This window comes from Corvus moneduloides, chromosome 5 (assembly GCF_009650955.1).
Source record: "Corvus moneduloides isolate bCorMon1 chromosome 5, bCorMon1.pri, whole genome shotgun sequence".
In the NCBI taxonomy this organism is placed as follows: domain Eukaryota; kingdom Metazoa; phylum Chordata; class Aves; order Passeriformes; family Corvidae; genus Corvus; species Corvus moneduloides.
Window position 1 is genome coordinate 49,983,673 of NC_045480.1, and position 19,036 is coordinate 50,002,708.

Sequence of the window (19,036 nt, forward strand, 5' to 3'; positions counted from 1 at the left end):
CCTTATTACAGATGATGCAAATTTGATTTGCAAAATATGAAGCATTACTTTAGAAGGCTCATGCTGTGTTTGTAAGGACATCAATTTGGGCTGCCATCTGGAAACTGTACTTCAAGAGTACAGAGAGAAATGTTTGCATCGTGACTAAACATGCTGACTAATAGTCTGTGCTTTAACTGGTCTGGATCAAATCCTTACAGGGAAATCTGCAAAGATCTCTTCTTGACATCATGTGAAAGATTTTTTTTTCCTACTTGATTTTGGTTGCCAAACAACACAGGGGTTTCCAGACCAACAGGTGGTATTTTTTGTGCTTAAGAAAAAAACCTGGATGCCTTGACTGGGCTTGGGGGTTTTTCTTGCCTTGCTGCGCACCACAGGGCCAGCAGCTGTTGCATGGCCTCAAAATGTCCCTGCCTTGCCCGGGATGCCCTCCCCCCCTGCAGGTGCCTTCAGCCCCCAGCCCTGTGACAGCCTCCAGCAGCCAGCGAGACCGCAGGAGCGAGAGGAGCTGCAAGGAGGCCATGCTATCCTCTCTGAGAGCAGCCCCATCTTTGAACTACGTGTTCCTGCACAATTGTTGCCAAAACTTGGGTGCCTTTTCTGGAGCACAAGTCCTATGAGGAGCAGCTGAGGGAGCTGGGGGTGTTTAGCCTGGAGGAAGCTCAGGGGAAACCTTATCACTCTCTACAACTGCCTGAAAGGAGGGTGTAGCCAGGTGGGGGTCGGCCTCTTCTCCCAGGCAACCAGGGTCAGGATGAGAGGACATAACCTCAAGCTGGGGAGGTTTAGGTTGGACATTAAGAAGAATTTCTTCACAGAAAATATTGCAATATACTACCCAGGGAGATGGTGGAGTCACCGTCCCTGGAGGTGTTTAAGACTGGACGTAGCACACAACAGGTGATGGACTGTCTGGCAGGTGCTGGAGTCACTGTTCCTGGGGGTGCTTAAGACGGGAATGTGGCACTTAGTGCCCTCCATGGTTTAGTTGACATGGTGGTGTTGGTTCACAGGTTGGACTCGAAGACCTCAAAGGTCTTTTCCAACCATTCTGTGATTCTTCAGTTACGGTCACAGCACCGGCCTGTTGAGGCCACAGCCGCAATTCCACTGGGGAGGAAACTGTCTCATCCGCGCGCTTACGGCCGAGAGGGGCAAAGGTGCTTTTATCACGACATGAGCGCATTAACTTAAGGTTTCTCTTAGTGATTCCTCCCCGCCAGACGGGAAGCCAGCAGCCCGGGGCATCCCCTCTGCCACGGCGGCGAGAGAAAGGCAGTCGAAAACGACCCCGCACTCGCCTCCGCCCCGCTCCCGGACAGGGAGGAAGGAGGAGGCCAGTGGGCAGAGGCGGATGAGAGCAGGCAGCTGGAGGCGGGCCGAGCCGCGGGGCGGCGCAGGCGCGGGCGGGAGGCCTGTGCGCGGGCCCGGCAGGAGCGCGGCGGGAGCGGGTGCGGAGGGGCGCGGGCGGCGGGGCCGCGGCCGCACGGAGGGACGGGACCGGGGATCTGTCGGTACGGGCCTGTGCCGGCCGCCTTCCGCCCCGGAGCGGAGCCGGGCGCCCTAAAACTGGCCGCGGTGGTGAGCCGGGCACAGGGCACTGTGGGAAGGAAGGCGTTCGGCTGGAGCGGGGTCTCGCGTATCCCCCCGGGGTGCGGTGCCGAGCAGCCGGGCTGCCCTGCCGCGGCGCCCGGGGCCGAGGGCCGGGCCGTGTCCCGCGCGTAGCCCGGGCCTGCCCCGGCGCGGTAGCGCCAGCGAAGCCACAGCGGCTCTTGTGGAGCTCTCAGCTGAGCGTTTTCCTTGTTGCGTGATAGCACTTAGTGAAAACAGTGCCCGAAGAATGTCTTTTCAAAGACTTCACCTTAGGGAAGCAAAGATACATTTCTTGAGCAAGGGCCCCGTCAAGGGTTATGGTATCACTTTGGGGACGTTTCTCTGAGGCACCTCGGGACTGATAGAAGTGTCCTAAATTAAAAGTGAAAGTATCCTCCCTTAATGGCAAATGGATGATAGGAGAATGTGCAAATAAACAGTCAGTGTGACATGCAACATTTGAAAACACCCACTCAATTAGCAAAGAGGTTCTTTGGAATCTCGGCAGCAATTTGGATCACCATTGAGGTGAAAGCTCTCAAAGACAAGCCTCTTGATTTCGTCCCTGTCTGCAGAGACCGCAGCGATGTGTTGGTGTTGCAGTAAGTGAGCATCATGATTTGTTGTGGGTAGAAAATGGTGTCATATTTCTGAGGGAAGCGTGAAAATGCAGCCCGCAACACTCAGTGGGGGGAACCAGTGAACTTAGTAGGCTAAGAGCTGTGTGTGCCAACAAAATTCCAACATCCAACAACAAAATTGTCTTTCTTCTGCTGCGTGGGAACCCTGAAGTGCTTTTCCCGGTAACGGCAACTTAGCGGAAAAAAAGCCTTCAATAACAATATCAATTCCAATTGCCTCTGCTTGAGTTTCAGATACAACCACTATGCTTTAAGATCATAGCAGCTTCAGCAAATGTTCTGGTTTGGCATTTGTTACCTCTAAGTCTTTGGAGGCACATATGGAAGTACATCTGGCAATAACATAGGATTGAAGAGAACAGGCTTTTAGTGAACTTCCAGGAGCTCTCTGATGTGGAATGTATGTAGAAAAAGTATAGTCAACTTAAAGCTGTGTGCCGGTTTATTATTTGTTCTTGACATACAATAGCAAAAGTATTTAGCTTGGAAGGGACCTCTGGAGGTCATTGGCTCAACTCCCTGCTTAAAGGAGTGCTGTCATCAAAGTTAGAGCAGGTTGCTTCAGGCCTTGTCTGATTAAGCTTTTTCTTGAAGGATTTGAAATGGAGTTGAAAGCTGGGTCTGAAATTTAGCCAAATTTGGAAGAAAGTGTCACAAGCTTTGGAAAGTTACAGAGTTCTAACCAGTGTGAATGAAGCATACTCTTGCTTAGTTAAGTGGAAGCTGTGTTTCCTCTCCATTTTTGGGGTGAGGATTCTGGTTCTCCAATTGTGCAAAAGTCTTCACTGTGCACAATGCAGAGATTTTTGGAAGATACATTGTCCTGCAGCACAGTTCTCTTAGTAGATACAAAACTGAAATATTTTTAAAGTAACATTTCTCTATGCAAAACTGAAACGACTGGCAAACCACTTTAAATAAATAAGTCATTATGCAGATAAGATACTAACAACCTTTTAAATTTGAAGGCAGAAGTGGTGATTCCAGCAGTCACAGAGCTGCAGTGTAATCCGCTTTATTTCTACACCTTTAACAGCAGGAAGGTTTTCTGGGCAAAACCCAACTCTTGTGCCTTACTTGTCCACTAGATGAGTTAAATGTTTTCACTCAGAGATTCAAGTTTGATGGAATGAAGAAAGCTGATGTCAGCGTTGATGTGTCTTAATCTGTTCACAGCATGTCTTAGTGTATCCTGTGAAGTCAAGTCTCTGAAGAAATCGAAGCATTATTGCTTGCACTGCTCAGTGTCTACAGGTCCTGGGTAAAACACACTTTGTAGAAGAGTATTAAATACAGTTCTTGGAGAAGCTTATCCTCTAAGTAGGAAGGAAGGATGAAGAGTGAGGGAAAAAATATAAGTGGAAGCAGCTGTGCCATTGTAATGATGTGTCTTTTAAATGTCATCACTATTTCTCTTAAATGCTCAAGTTAGAAATACATTGGCGTCTTTCAAGGGGAAAATTATAGAAATTAAATTGTTATATTAGTTGTGGAATCAAACTTTTCATCTGCTAATGCAGATAATTTCAGCAGTCACTGGTGGCCCTGCTGAAGCTGTGGATGAAAGCAGATCAGCAGATACAGTTCTCAGTGTCCTAAGGACTGTGAAGAAGGTAAGACTAGGTAAAATAAGATGAAAGAATGTTCATCAGCTCAGTTCTTGTGCAGAGAGTGTGGTTACAACACCTTTTACAAGACGTGGCAAAATTTCCACCATCTTATTTCAGCTTTTTTTCTCCAGGCAGTACCTAGTCCACCTACAATGGGAAAGGGCAAACTGCACTGGGATGCTTTTGGATTCAGTGTAAATAGCATTACTTTGACAAGAGGATTGCATGTGTATTACTATAACTATATTAAGTATCCTGTTGCCATTTGAAGTTAAGTTTCCAAATGCTTTTCTTATATGTAGTCTTTCAAGTGTGGTATGAAGATTATGTACACAAAGTTCATGTTATGGTGCTTGTCCTCAGAGACACCTTTTCTGTCAAAGTTATAACTCATATCAAAAGTATATGTGTGGCACATCTGTTGAGTGTAACCTCAAAATGACTCTCCCACTTTCAGAAAAGTCAGAGGTATTCTGGGACTAAAACTATCATTGCCTTTATTATTATACTTACGTGGAATGGACAAAGAAATTTTAGAGGCTCCCTTTGCTCCCCACAGAAAAATGAACCTTTCTTCATATTTTGTATTAGCTAGAGCAATCCCTGTGGTTACCTTATGATTCCGTATTGATCCCAGTGTGGCACCTATAGAATCTCTGCACCTGTTCCAGACTGCTCGACTATGGGTCTGCTGTACCTGCTTCTGCCAATTAAGATTTTGTCTAACCCCGGGTTTTTTTGCACACCCCATTGTTACCCCCCTGCCTTGGCTACAGGAATAAGGAGTATTCTGATAGAGCATCTCACTAAAGATCAGTTCTCCCCATAGCCCTTGCAGGTTCAAGTCCTCATAACCTTTGAGTGCAGCTCTGCATTCACTTTCTGTGTCTTCAGACAAAACATACAATATTGATTGGGGATTATTATGCATCTGTTCTTAAGTCACTTTATTCATGTTTTATGGCAGGTTTTCATGCAGTTCTACAGTACACTTTGCAGTTTATTTCAGCTTTTAAGAGATCGATAAGTAGGGTCCTTTAAGTTTCAGATTTCTGAACTAGGTTGGTATTATTAATAGTCCACATACTTAATTCCACTCTTTGATTTCAGATTCTGTAAGGACCTGCAGCAAAACAACTCCACAAAAAGAAGCACCTTCAGAACAAAGATGAATATCGGGAAAGCTTACAGTGCTGTTAACATCAGCAATGGAACAGATCTAGCTATTGGCTTTACCTCTTCTGCAGTAGCTGTTCTTCTATTTGGGACAAACTTTGTGCCTGTCAAGAAATTTGATACTGGTGATGGTAAACTTAATTATATTCCTTTCTTTGGTTTGCTATTTTTGCTAATAGGAATAATATTTTACCAGCAAATTACTAGAGTTTCAAGGCTGTCATCACAGCCTTAATCCAGAGAGTGTGTTTAGTTTTGTCTGCTGTTGTTAGGGTATAAAGCAATAATAGAGCTTCAGCATGTGGCATATCTTTGAAGAGCATTTTTATATGTTGTGCACGTCGACAGTGATGATGTACATTTCATGAGAATTCCACAATGGAAAGTGAAATGTCCTTTGTTCTACCCTTGTGGGGATTCTCGGATACATACGGTGTTTTTATAAATAAGGTAGAACTTGTTGGACTTTGCAGCATTGCCTTTCAATTGCGACCCTAACATAAAAACAAAAACTGAAAGTCTAATAATTTTATATGGTGACTTGGTAAGAGGAAACAATTGTTCCTATTTCCTACTTGGAATATTATCACTTTACTAGGTTTGTGTTCGATTTCCATGTTTACGTGAAGCATAACCCGATTACCAGATCCCTAGATGAATAAATCTGCCATTATGTTATTGCAGTATAGTACCTGCATTGCAGTCTGGATATAACCTCTGCTCTTTGTGCCAAATATGACCCTAACAAGACAAACTTAGGCTTTCAAGGGAAAGTCTAGCACAGCTGGCATAAAGTTAACTAGTCTGCCTAACTGACCCTTCAGGAATCTACAGAGGTAGAAGAGATCTGTCACTGCCCATCCTCAGTGTCCAGGATTGGTGGAAAAGCTTCAGCTTTGAAGAAGTTTCATCCTGTGCATGCATCTGTGTTAGCAGCTACTGGGGTGGTGGGAGAAGTTTGCAGCAACTGAATGTCATCTTTGTCAGAAGTCCATCAAAATTTTCATGTGTTTAAGAATCAGAGCTTGTGTAAACTTTGTCTAGCAAAGTGTCTTTTGCAGCTCTGTAGGAAGAATGCATGGTAAGGAAAAGACTGACCGAATTATAAGCCACCCTACAAATACATCCTTTGAATAAATTGTAATGTGGTTCCCTGAAATTCACAAAGGAGGTGGCCACCTTTTGATTTTTTTTCTGTACTACTGTATCTAAGGTAAACATATTCTGGTAAGAGATTCACACATGCGGTATTCTACAAATTCTCTGTTGTGTGCCTTTGATTTTTCCACAGGCATGTTCTTCCAGTGGATTCTCTGTGCCTCCATATGGATTGTTTCTTTAGTGGTCAATTTGATCCAGAATTGCCCCCGGTTTTGGCCTCTGGCTATGGTTGGAGGTTTTGTGTGGGCTACAGGTAAGGAATAAGAGATTCCAATTCTTGAAACTTTTCCATATATAAGATAGTAGTTATTTAGTAGTGTCCTGGGGTGACTTTATGATGTGTATCCCATATCGCTGCCCTATGCCCAGGAATTAATTTTTATGCATTTTTATGCCTTTAAACTGAGCCTGAGAGGGGGAAGGAAAAACTGAGCAAAACTTTTTCAAAGCAGTTTGCAGTTTGTTCAAGGTCACACAGAGATAGGGACTTTTCTTTCCAGCTGTGGCAGGGGAGGGAGGAGGCACCTGGCTTGCGGTTGCCCATTAGCTTTTGGCCAGTAGTTCAGTTTCTTTTTCTCCAGAGAGAGACTGAGAGTTGAACTTTTTTTCCTTCCCTGGAATTTCGGATTTTCTCCTTTTGTACTGGACTGCTCAATATCAGAGCACATCAGGAGGACTTTCCACTGAGCGCAGAGGGCCTGGCCCTGGGCCAAGCCCCAGCTCTGAGGAGACCAAAGGGAGGACTCTAACACTTTCCCAGGTTTTTTCTCCACAGCGAAAGATTTTATTATTTAGCATTATTTTCCTTTTCCTGTGTGTTTGTTAAACAAATAGTTTTTATCTCTTTCACTTTCCTTTGAGGAAAATTTATTTTTTCCCAAACCTGGTGGGGGAGGGGGGTGACCTGCCTTCTTTCAGAGGATATATTTCTAAATTTGGCCAAACTGGTACAAGTAGTTATGCAGTTCTTTAATGTCTCACTGTTAATGGAACTGTACCCTTATAGTAAATACTGGTTTATTATGCTTATTTTGTAAGAGGCAAATTCACACCAAAAATAATGTTTAAAATTAGATGGAGGAAAAGTCTATGTTCAGTGTATTTATTTTTTTAAAATCCCTGTTTCTTATCACCTTGTAGCTTCCTAAATTTCTTTGCCTTCTGACCAGGCACAGAATCTAAATCAAATATAGACAAGATCACATTCTATTTTTTAACTGATTTCAGTTTTGGTTTTTGTATTTCAGGCAATGTTACAGTTGTCACTATTATTAAAACTATTGGCTTAGCTCTTGGTCTTTTGATATGGGCTTCTTTTAATTTGCTGACAGGTTGGGCAAGTTCAAGGTAAGTAGGTTTTAAATCTTAAGTCATTACATAACTAATGTTACCAATTCTTCATTAATAACTGCAGTGAAAACTCACCTGTAGAATCATAGAGTCATTCAGTTTGGAAAAGACCTTTAAGATCATCAACTCCAGCCATTAACGTAACACTGCCAAGTCTACCATTAAAGAAGATTTATCCTATGTATTAAAACTTTCTCCTTCTCAGTGGAGAGTACGCAAGTTAACTATTTTAGCTTTTTGTATTTCCTCTGTTTTAATAGAAAGAATGCCCAGTGATGTTATTGAGTCGATAAATAATGTATTTCTTAATGTAAAATTAGTACATATTTGGTTTTTTTCTTCTGCAATGTGATCTGATAAAATAATTTAACTTCAGTTTTTAAATATACATATTAAAAAACAACACACGTTAAATTAATTGTTTTTGTAAAGTAGACATAGCTTTTTGCAAGCCAACTGAAGCACTGATCTAATACTGAAAATATATATACTTAAGCAGAATTATTTACATGAGTCAAGACTTCCAAGGCTAGGTTATAATTTAACTACTTGTATAAAGTCTGTGCAACTAAGTGAAACTGGTTAAATGTTCCAGGTTTGGTTGGTTTGGAATTGACCCGGAAGAGGTATCAAGACCAATCTTAAATTATGTTGGAGCTGGACTTTCACTTATAAGGTAGAAATTGATCCTTATAATGCATTTCTGTTATGTAAAATATATATTTAATAACCAACCACCAGGATGATTTAACAAGAGAATGAATATATTGGAGAATTTTTGGCAAATCAATTTACTATGAAATTCATGAGCTATCCACAGCTAGCTGGTCAGTGTTCATGTAGAAGCAGACATGTTATCCCGTACAGGGATGAAATGGTTATCCATAAACACAGAAATATATTTTTATGCTGGTAGGCATGTTCAAGGCAAAGCAGAGATGTACGGATTACCTCCCTAGCTAGGTTATTCAAACGGTTCACTTTCCCCAAGTGCTGTGAGAGGACGGACTGACTAGAAGAATCTTGTTGAGAAAACCTCAGATTTCTGATGTCATTTCCCTCAGTCAGAGGTACAAATCTTAATCTCATAACTATAGAAGATGCCACAGAACCCCTTCCCTGATACTTTGGGGTCCATGAGAGGCCAGAGGCTTTGCATGTTTTCCTGTCTGTAATAGCTCCATGTCTTGTAAGTCTTAGGTCACACTTCAAGTTCCCACACAGTGTCTTCCTTCACAGTCTTTGGAAGGACTTTATTCTTTCTTTTTGCTTGGTTTTTATTTGTACGAGTGCAAACATTTTGGTCCTAACACAGAGGAAAGAGGATCTTTGGTTATGTAAGCAGTGTTCTTGCTTTCCAACTGGGTGGCTGGGAAGATGGCCCTAAATCCTAGGGGCTTTACTGTAAGTGTGCTGACAGAAGATACATGAAGTGCCTTTCAGAAAAGGAGGAACATGAAGATAATGAAGCTGTTTCTGATTGGTAGGAGAGAGCTGCTGCCTTAGAGTCATGATTTTTGGTTCTGCTTTTCTTCTTTCCTAAGAGTCTGCAGCTTTGTACCCGTTCCCGTTATACGTGGCACATTAGTTTGGGAGGTACTGAGAAAATAGAAGCAGTACTGCTATTCCTGCCTGATAAATTCATGCAGCTCATCACCTACTTCCTGTTTCTGAGATATCATGGAGGAGTGACCAACAGGGAAAAAGATTGTGACCAAACATGTGTTCCTGGCAAACTGCATAAAGGCTGTGCATGTTGCTCTGTGAAGCTCAGAAGCAGGCTTTTCATTTTCACCTCCTGTGTGGAATCTGTATGTTTCCTCTGGAGGAAGCTGACATCCTTTTATACCTATGCTTACTCTGTCAGTAAGAGATGAATCCTTCTTCAAATGGAAACATTTACAGTTAGAGGAAGAAATTCCTAGATCATTAAAATGTTTTTCATAAAAGTAAAAAACAGATCCTTCTAGTTCTGATTGCAGGTATTTACCTGATCTCCTGTAGGCAGGATTAGGAGTAGCAATATTACCCTTTCTTCTCCGTTTTATTCACTTAATGCACTGAGCGGCACTGAGCAATATCCCTTCTCTTTCTGCATGCTCACAACGCCCTGTAGCAGCAGTATTCCATCCCTCACGTATGATAGAAGGGTAAAAATTAACATTTTTCCGTGAGCATAGAGGCAATTCTGTGCAGGTTTGAGCTGTTCCTTATCTAATTTTCAAGCATGTGTTCCATTTATGTGTGATTTAATATGAAATGGCACTGTTAGCTACAGCATCTATTGTTAATGTGGTTGTAACTACATGCTGTTAAAAGAAGGTGTTTCAATCACATTACATGAGAAGAGAGATCTATAAAGTGATACAAAAACTTGATTTATTTCCTTATTTTCACTTAGGTTGTCTGTTAGCTAAGTTAAATTAATAACTTAAAATTATTATATTTATATCTTTCATAACTTATTACGATTACGTATATATATATATATATATATATATAACTTAAAGCAATTGCATTTTTTAAATATACTGAAGTGACTCTAGGGTTATAATGAAAACAAAGGAATATGCCTCCAGATAAAACTTTTGTCTCTGGACACTAAATGTTATGTCCTTATGAACTGACATGGTATTTATTTGGTGTATTTTTCTCTTCTGAGTGCTGTCATATTTCTTTTTATAAAAACTGAAGTCCAGAGTTCTTCAGCTTCATTAGAAAGCACACCTTTACTGAGAGAAAGTGTAAGTACTCTGCAGTTGTTACTTTACAGCAGTGAAAGTACGTATCCATTTTAAAACAAAAAATGTGTTTGTTAGTCAGGTTTGGTAGATTTATGGTAGACTACATAAAAAAACATAAATACATATTGATTGTATCTTAATCTGTGGATCTTTGATATCATTTTGAATATTAGCAACAGAAGAGGTATTACCAAGTGTTCTTTCTTGTTTGTCAGTTTTAGATGGCTTAGAAAGTCCATTTTCATTATGATGGAGATTACATAAAAGACAAAGAGTATTACTTTCAGAGAGTATGTGGAAAGAGGAAGCAATTTCAATTAAACGTTAGCTATAAAGCTGTGAAGGTGCTTAGGTGAAAGGCTGGATTTTTGCCCGGTTGCTGAGCCAGGAGACTGTCAAGAGTTGCTGACTGTCATCATCAGCTGTGGCACAGGTTGGAGGCCAGTGAGGGGTACCAGATTGGCTGTCACTCCTTTGGGAGGCAGTAGCAGAGTATGCAAAGACAGCTGGAGAACCACAGGCTCCTCCTACCATTGTGCCTTACTGTTAGAGGTCATGCTCAGTGGCTACCTGAACAGAGAGCCCTGAGAGTTTTCTAGCTGTGCTCAATACTCACTAGAGGAACCAGTCTACCAGACTAAAGCACAGAAGACAATTTGATTGCACATTTTAAGAAATCAAACTAAACTAAACTTGCATGAAAACTCTTGGTTTTTTGCAGTCTATTAATGATTCTGAAGATACCACTGAAGACTCATGGGTGAACAAACTTTCTCCAGTAAAAAAGAGACTCATGTAAGTTGCTAACAGTTTTTGTACTGGTACAGAGCAAGTAGCCAGAGAAAGTAGTTAAACAGTGTTAGAGAAGAATTTGTCCTGTGGTTTCCTAGCAAAGTCACACACTAATAAATAACAGGTTTTTACATAGTAGTGTAGCATGCAAATCTATATATGAATAGTTGCACAGTTATTTAGATTATTTCATTGGCTGGATTATTTCAACATTGAGTGTGTCTCACCTTACCAATTAGGTATCAGGTACTCCTGTGAAAAAATACCATTTGGCAAAGTAAATAACAGTATCAGCTCAGTAATTACAGAGCTGGGTTTTATCAGCTGGTTGATTAGCACTCCAGCATAGAAGAAGTCAGTGCTAATGACATGCTTCCAGGTGTGGTTTCCAAGTGAACACATCTGGAGAAGGCCTGGCAGTATGGTAAGGAGACAGTAGAAGTACTCCAAAGCTGAAGCAAGGAGATGGTGTGGGGAGTGGAGCCTACCAAGAGCACAGCAATCTGGAGATGGAGAAGGGAACTGAAGAGGCAATGAACCTGGGAAGTTATAAAGATTATGTAGATTGCAACAGCAAAGGTGAGGGTGGAAGCATTTTAAATTGAATTTTTGTTTGTTGTCCCCTAGCTCTGCTTTTAGGAAATCCTAGTTAATTTCCCATGTCATTAATCTAGATTGCTGGCTTTTGGTGCAGGAATTGTCTGTGTTGCTTGGCCACAAAGTGCAGTGAAATTAAGTGAACCATTTCTCTACTAGAAAATTTAAATGTGCTAAAATGTATTATTTTTATAGCTAGCAATTTTTTTATGATGTACAGTTTTTACCTGCAGTACTGGGCTTACATGTGTTTTCTACTTCTTTAATTCATGCTAGGCTGTTTTCTCCAATTTTTGTTCTTTTTAAAGAGGCTGTAGCCTGGCTGTAGTAGCTGGAATACTCTACGGTTCCAGTTTTATCCCAGTACTTTACATCAAGGATCATGGAAGAAGAAATGAAACTATATACACAGGAGCAAGTCAGTTTGGTAAAGGCTAATAGACTACTTCTACTTTATTTCATCATTTTTTAAAGGCAGAGGGTGAAAACCTTGATATGCCTGAAAATAAACCATGACAATTTATCAGTTCTGTACTACTTTAGATGTTGTCATAATGATAGCCCTAGCACTCCTTTTTTGTTAGAGGTGAATTACACCATTAAAAAGACTTGAGAAACATCCCAAAGACTACCATACGTAACTCACAGGTATGTTTCTGAAGGCATTAAATATTAGCACTCCCAAAATACAGAGTTTGTGTGAGTGGAGAAGGAGTTAAACAAGGGCACGAGCTTGCCAATTTCCAACAGCAATAAAGGAAGAGAATATTGGTCATAACTGATGAGGAGAACAGATATATGACAATATAAGTAATTAAAACCATGTCGTTTTTTAAATTGAACCTGTTTAACATAAGCCTAATTGCCAATTTCAAACTACATTCCCCCAGAAATGTTTTCCTTAAGGTTTAGGTTATACCTTGTCAGGTAATGCCTGCAGCTGCTTAAGAGCAAAGTACTGCTGAGAACACATAATGTTGGCATTGTCATATACAATTTCTCTTGAATACTGCAATGTATATATTCCCCAGCCAGGCAAAACAGATGTTGTCATTACCATAGCTGCCTTTCCTGTTGAGAATTTACAGCTCCAAGGAGACAAGGATCACTTTGCTGCATGCTTCTGCTTTACCACGTTGGAAATACTCTCTTCAGCCCATACAAAGTCCATAAAGGATTTATTATTCATAATTACAGTGATCAAAATTACGATACATCCTTCAAGATCAAAAAAGGGCAAAACTGAGCCATGTTTTGCTTACATAGTCTGTGCAGTTGTCTTGCCTATAAATGTAAAGAACAAAACAAGGATACAGGAATACAGGAACATAATTGTAGATGGTCAAGAGAGGTCGTAATTATGTAAAATCCCCACCCCAGTTTTGTAGCCTCAGCTGAGGATTTTCTAAAGTTTTTATTAAATTAATTGAGTAATGTAATAGAGTTCTAAAAATAACAACTCATAGAAATGCTTAGAAGCCTGTACTAAATGGTGGAGTCAACACAGAATTTAATTCATGTTTAATAGGTGTTACTGATTGTATCCATCCACAGTTAAACTGGCAACTGAGTTAGACACAATGAGATTTGAATTTGATTTCTTAGGAGTAGCACCTTTATGCATTTTTGTCCATATGAATGCTATCAGTGAAAATAATTTTGTTAAGATTAATAACTGGTATTTTTGCTAACATCATTATATAATTTCTCTTTCAGATTTAGATTATGTTTTTGCACACTTCAGTGGAATATTTCTTACAAGTACCATCTACTTTTTGATCTACTGTGCAGTCAAAAAAAATAAACCTTATGTTTATCCCCAAGCCATATTGCCAGGTATGTTTCTAAATTAGTAGTTCATTTCAGTTACTTCTTCGGACCATTTTGCAGTGATTAGTTCAAGTTGTGTGTTGGAATTGTAGTTCACCTTTCAAGTATCTTCATTTGACTTTTTGTCTCTTTTGAAGGGGCACTTCTATTAGGTTAATTAATTAAGGTTGGGAGACAGTGATAATTTTTGTTCTATTCTGAAACTAGAACAAAATGACATTGCAGATTTTCAAAAACTAACTGCCAGAGTGGAGAACATGTTGCCCAGAAAATTGTGAATTTTAATTAATTTGCTACTTCAATTGGAGTACCTGATTTTCATCCATTGAGCATTGATTTAGATTGCCAGAGCTAGCTTGTTAAAGTAGTTAACATACTAAAATACATAGATACAATTTCTGTATTATGCTATAAGTGTAAAACTTCCACAAATTGCTGCCTGGACCTTGCTGTGCATGTTTTTGATTGGGATTTATTTTTCTAGGGTTTGTTTCTGGTGTGCTTTGGGCAATAGCCAATTGCTGCTGGTTCCTGGCCAATCACTATCTTAGTGCTGTCGTCAGCTTTCCAATAATTACTGCAGTAAGTATATAAAGTAAAATTTCTAACTAGAATTAAAAGTGTTTTTTGGAATTGAGTTGAAATTATGATGGGTCTAGAGCATTTTTAGTCAAGAGTGTACAGTGCCTCCTCTGCTTGTCTGTGATAGTCTTTGGATTTTTAGGAACATGAGTGACTGTGACAAGCACCATCTTGGTCAATGTCAAGCATAAGAAAAACCAGAAGAATTGAGAGTGTGAGTCTTTAGGTTATGTAAAAGCCAAAGCTTTGTAAATGGAATTATATCAATATTAACTATTTAATTGAAGTGATTAAAAGAAGAATTATTTTATGCTTTCATCCCAGGCAGTATATTTTGGTCTGGATGTTTTTGAATTTGTGAATTTTATCCCCTAGTAGTTGTTTTGCTTAATTAAGTCAGGATTTTTTTCTTTTTACATTTCTTGAACAAACAGAACAGATTATGCACTACTGAAAATAATGTTCTTATGCAAATGTGTGGAAAATAGGTTGGCCTGTTCTGTCTCTGTGTTATTGCTGTTCATGATGTACCTTTAAAGCATAAATTCCAATCACTAGGTAAAAGTAAGCTTTGCATTTACTCTCTTGACGCTGTACTAATTGGTGATGCAAAGGTGGCAAATGAGAGTTAATAAATATTAAAACCAAAGTTTTGCTTAACAGCTGTATTTTGGAAGCAAACTAATGAAACAACTTTAATAGGGATTAAGCTTTGCCTCAAGATGCAGCAAGTCAAAATAAACTCTGCAGAATGCCAAAAAAAAAAAAAAAAAAAAAAAAAACTTGGGATCATTCTAATTAGAAATGGAAGGATTAATGGAAAGCTGCTTTAGTAACTTAGTTATTGGTATGCCTAAAGGGCAAGGATATAAAATAACAAAAGGAAAAATGTAAGGACAGCAGTGATAAGAAACTGCCTGTCTGGACTGCAGGTTCAGAACTGCTGCTTTATTTCACTGTGGAGAAAATTTTCGGAGAGGTATTCATCACATCCCTTTAACACTTTGTCTCACTTTTAAAAGTGCATTCCTCTCTCAGCGCACATTATCTAGAAAGTGAAATAACCCCTCAAATAATAGTTGGCAATGTTACTAGGAAACAGCACCCACACATATATTCAGCATGAGACACTTTTTCCTGTCTATATCTGTGTCCCATCAGCTGCATTGAGGATGAAGAGAGGAAGGTCACTGGCCAAACATCTGTCAAGTGTTTCTCAGAACAGCTCTAATGGGAAGCATTCACAGAGCCAATTTTTGTTTCATATTCAGATATTTTCTCATCAGAGATGAAAATTCAGATCATTGCTCCCTCAGGGGAAAAACTGTATTTTCAAGAGTGCCTGGAAGTTGCTGTTGTGTATCACTGTTTGCTGTTAGCCAGGAAACCTGTACAACAACATCACAGATAATCAGGAGTTTCCCTGACCTGTCTCCCTGGCTGGCTCTGTGCTTTGTCCAGATGCCAGCTATACAGGAAATACATCTATGTTCCAGTCTCTTGATATCATACTGAGTGATAAAATCAAACTTTGTCCAACTAGTTAGTCATGCTAATAAAGGAAATGTTAGGAAACATTGTGCACTCTAATTTGGACTAAAGTAAGGCATGTCATTTGGAGTCTACTGAAAGAACATGTAACAGCTGGAGCAGACTCCACAGTGTAATTTAGAAAGAAGTTGTGCCTACTGCAAAAAAAAAAAAAAGCAGTTTCTTGACTCTTTAGCCCTTCCTGAAGATTTTATTGTATCTTACTTAGTAAATATTTCACTGATGCTTATGCTTTTGTCATGAGTGCTTTACTTATACTGAATGGAAAGACCTAAATGTGTTATCCAGACAAAATTCAACCATCCTGAGAGCAGTAATGAGAAGGAGTGAATTTTAATGAAGTTGTGTAATGTACAAATTAATGTTATTCTTTAGGGTCCTGGCCTTGTTGCTGCAATGTGGGGAGTCCTTGTATTTAAGGAAATCAAGGTAATGTTATTAGGTCTCTTACCTAATATCTCTTGCTTGTCTCTAGCTCTAGAAACAGCATGACTTGGTATACAGCTGTATCTCAGATTTCTCCTCCTTGCAAGTATTGCATTATGAAACTGAAAGTGATATCATGCAATTTAAAATTTTCCAAGAAACATGAAGAACTGCGAACAATTTTTACAGTAATTAAGATTTTAGTTCCATAACTGTATGAGGAGCAGTGGATGTAGATGAAGACTGTAGCACAGCCAGGAGGCAGGATGCCAGGAGCAGCCTGAAAACAGTTTTCATTTGAGCCAGTTCTTTCAGTGGAGGCAGGGGAATGAGCAGTTGTCCCAGTAATCACATCAACAAGTAGATTACATTTTTAGGGTCAGGTTCAACAAAGGATGCAAAAATCCAACAGAGGTTAATTTGCCTTTGTAATTACAGTGTAATGTAAAGATCCTAAACTGATACAGCAGTGATTGTCTACAACAAGCTAATTTACTGGATTTTATAGGGCAGAAGTTAGTTGTCTAGTGGAATCTGAAGGACTGAATGCTAGCAGCGTAATACCAGGTTCTCTTTGCCAATCTGTCCAGGATCCAGAGGTACCTAACTTGCTATTAGAGACGATCTTTCCCAGTATTTTTGGTGACTGTGTGTCAGGCATCCTTGGATCTAGAACTAGAAGTTCTGTGTCTCATACCTACAGATTAGTGTTACACCACAGTAGAAGATCATCATGTTCGTTATCCAAATCTTTCTAACTCTCTAAGCCTTTCATTCTGTTCATACATTTTAGAATAATCTCTGCCTAAATGAAACCTAGTACTTTGTTTTACTTTTTTTTAAAGTGGTATCAATAATGACAAGATGATATTTTCATTTTTCTCTTCTGTTGCCTATACAGGGACTGAAAAACTACGTGTTACTGTCAGTATCATTTTGCATCATTTTGGGTGGTTCACTTTCGACAGCTTTTTCTAAAGTCTGAAAGGACCTTCTGGACCAGTAGATGGTGCTAATGTTTAACACAAATAGAAAGACAATGTTGGTAGGTCACAATACATAATATTTTTCCAAATGTATGTCCAACATTTACCCTAACTTGCTATAGACAAGTGGAAAATGAAAACATTTGGCATGAAAGAAAATATGGGAATGTTTGTTTCTGCGTTTCGTGGAATAGTAAGAAAATCAAAGGACTTTATTAATCAAAGCTAAATGATTTTATTGTTACTAATTATTAGTTTTTTTCATTCAGGTGCTAAACTTCATGTCATCATAAATTGCAGTTTACTGTTGTGATGGTGGATAGTGATTTTTGTTCTTAGTCTGTAATACTGTATGTGTTTGCAAGCTGATTTGTTTTATTAAAACATTTTGTCTTGCTGGCAAATATAAGATACGTCTTGAAATATTGCTTATGAAACTGATACACATGAAGGTAACAAAGCTTTTCTTTTATTTAGAAGCATTATTCTTTAAAATCATTACTTTGCATAAAAATGTTATCTTCCAGTCACTTCAGACTTGTGAAGGAAATAGAGTTAAAAGGGTGCTGGAAAATAAATTACTTTTGTTTCACAATGTTTTCCATAACTACCACCAACACTGTTTTCCTACTTGTGGCAGCTAACCTTTATATATGCAGAGCATGTTGTCTGAATCTCCCCGTAGCCTTTTCTTCAGTACATTAGACAACTCCAGCTCCTGCAGTCTTCCCTTGCTTGTAACTTGCTTGTAATTTCTCTTTATCTTTCCTGATAATAGAACGGTTTGGCTGCAAGGGACCTTAAAGATCATCTATGTCCAACCCCTCTGCCAAGGACAGGGATGCAATTCATTAGGCCAGGTTGCTCAGGGCCCCATCCTACCTGACCTTGAACGCTTCCGGAGATGAGGCATTGGCAGCTTCTCTGGACAGGCTATTCCAATCTTTCACCATCATCTGAGTAAAGAATTTCATTCCAAAATCTAATCTAAACCCAACCTCTTTCAGTGCAAAACCATTGCCCCTTGCCTTGTCACTGTCTGCCTGTATAAAAAGTCCTTCTCCCTCCTTTTTATGTACCACTTTAAGCTTCTGGAAGGCTGCAATGAGGTTTCCCTGAAGCATTCCCCATGCTGGTCTCTCACTAAGTGGACTGCATCTGACATGGCAGTCAGGCTACAGTCTTTCAGAAACCAGGAAGTGCAGCAGTAAGATTATTGGAAGGATCCCCTTCCAGTTTGCAAGCTCTGCTCACAGTTACACATCACAGCTTTTTTGCCATCATGGCTTGATATTGTTAACATGTTCAAATTGCAACCATAGTTTCTCCTTTCTCCCTTCCACCTTTCTTTGTCTGCTCTTCACCAGATTTGATCTTAGAACTGTTACTCAACCTGCTTTTTCCCATCTTGTGTTGTTTATTCCTACCTGGGTGTCAGAACTTGGTGTCGGAGAGGTTTTTCCCCTCTAAGGCATTTCTCTGGTTTTGGTCTCTATGTTAACCCTGTCCTCCAACAAGGTGGCAGCATTTTTCAGCCAGATGTCGTCTGCAAATTTAATAAATGTACTCTCTAACTGCTGTAAATAATTAATGAAAATGCTGTGTGATACTAGCCTTTACTTGCATTTTGGTATCTAATACTGCTTACTTTTCAGGGAACGGTTGATTAACCTTTGAATACAATTTTCCTGTGTCCTACAGTGCTTTTATTTAGACTGTGTTCTCGGAGCTTTTACATAACATGTGATGGAACTGTTCAAATCAAGGTACATGATGTGCTCCACCCTATACCTGATACTGGAGAGAAAACTGGGAGTTTTTTCTGTCCAGTACCCAGGTCAGGCACAATTTCTCCTTGACAGATGCTTGACTGTTACTTACCTAGCCACTATTCTATTGACTCAGGCAAGGAAAAGTAATCTATTCACTGTGTTTCTGAAATAACTTGAATTAATTTGGACATTTATTAATTTCCTTGTTTCTGTTTAATTTCT

At 39.6% G+C, this 19,036-nt stretch overlaps 1 protein-coding gene across 11 annotated transcripts; it reads left to right on the forward strand.

Moving 5' to 3' along the window:
* Nucleotides 1-1,444: 1,444 nt before the first annotated feature.
* On the forward strand, nt 1,445-18,742 carry TMEM144 (transmembrane protein 144). Of its 11 annotated transcripts, none has more exons than XM_032109791.1 (13): nt 1,445-1,517; nt 3,768-3,850; nt 4,958-5,154; nt 6,315-6,437; nt 7,432-7,531; nt 8,130-8,210; nt 10,197-10,278; nt 11,000-11,073; nt 11,976-12,094; nt 13,384-13,503; nt 13,982-14,079; nt 16,006-16,059; nt 16,958-18,742. In XM_032109791.1, exons 3-13 carry the CDS (start codon nt 5,016-5,018, stop codon nt 17,039-17,041), a joined length of 1,074 nt encoding a protein of 357 aa, XP_031965682.1. In that variant the 5' UTR covers nt 1,445-1,517; nt 3,768-3,850; nt 4,958-5,015; the 3' UTR covers nt 17,042-18,742. The 11 variants fall into 11 exon arrangements, 10 of the variants coding, with proteins under 10 accessions (XP_031965682.1, XP_031965689.1, XP_031965687.1 ...); XM_032109796.1 differs by having other exon boundaries at nt 1,496-1,517; nt 3,771-3,850; XM_032109794.1 differs by lacking the exon at nt 1,445-1,517 and adding an exon at nt 1,525-1,584.
* The last annotated feature ends 294 nt before the right edge of the window (nt 18,743-19,036 follow it).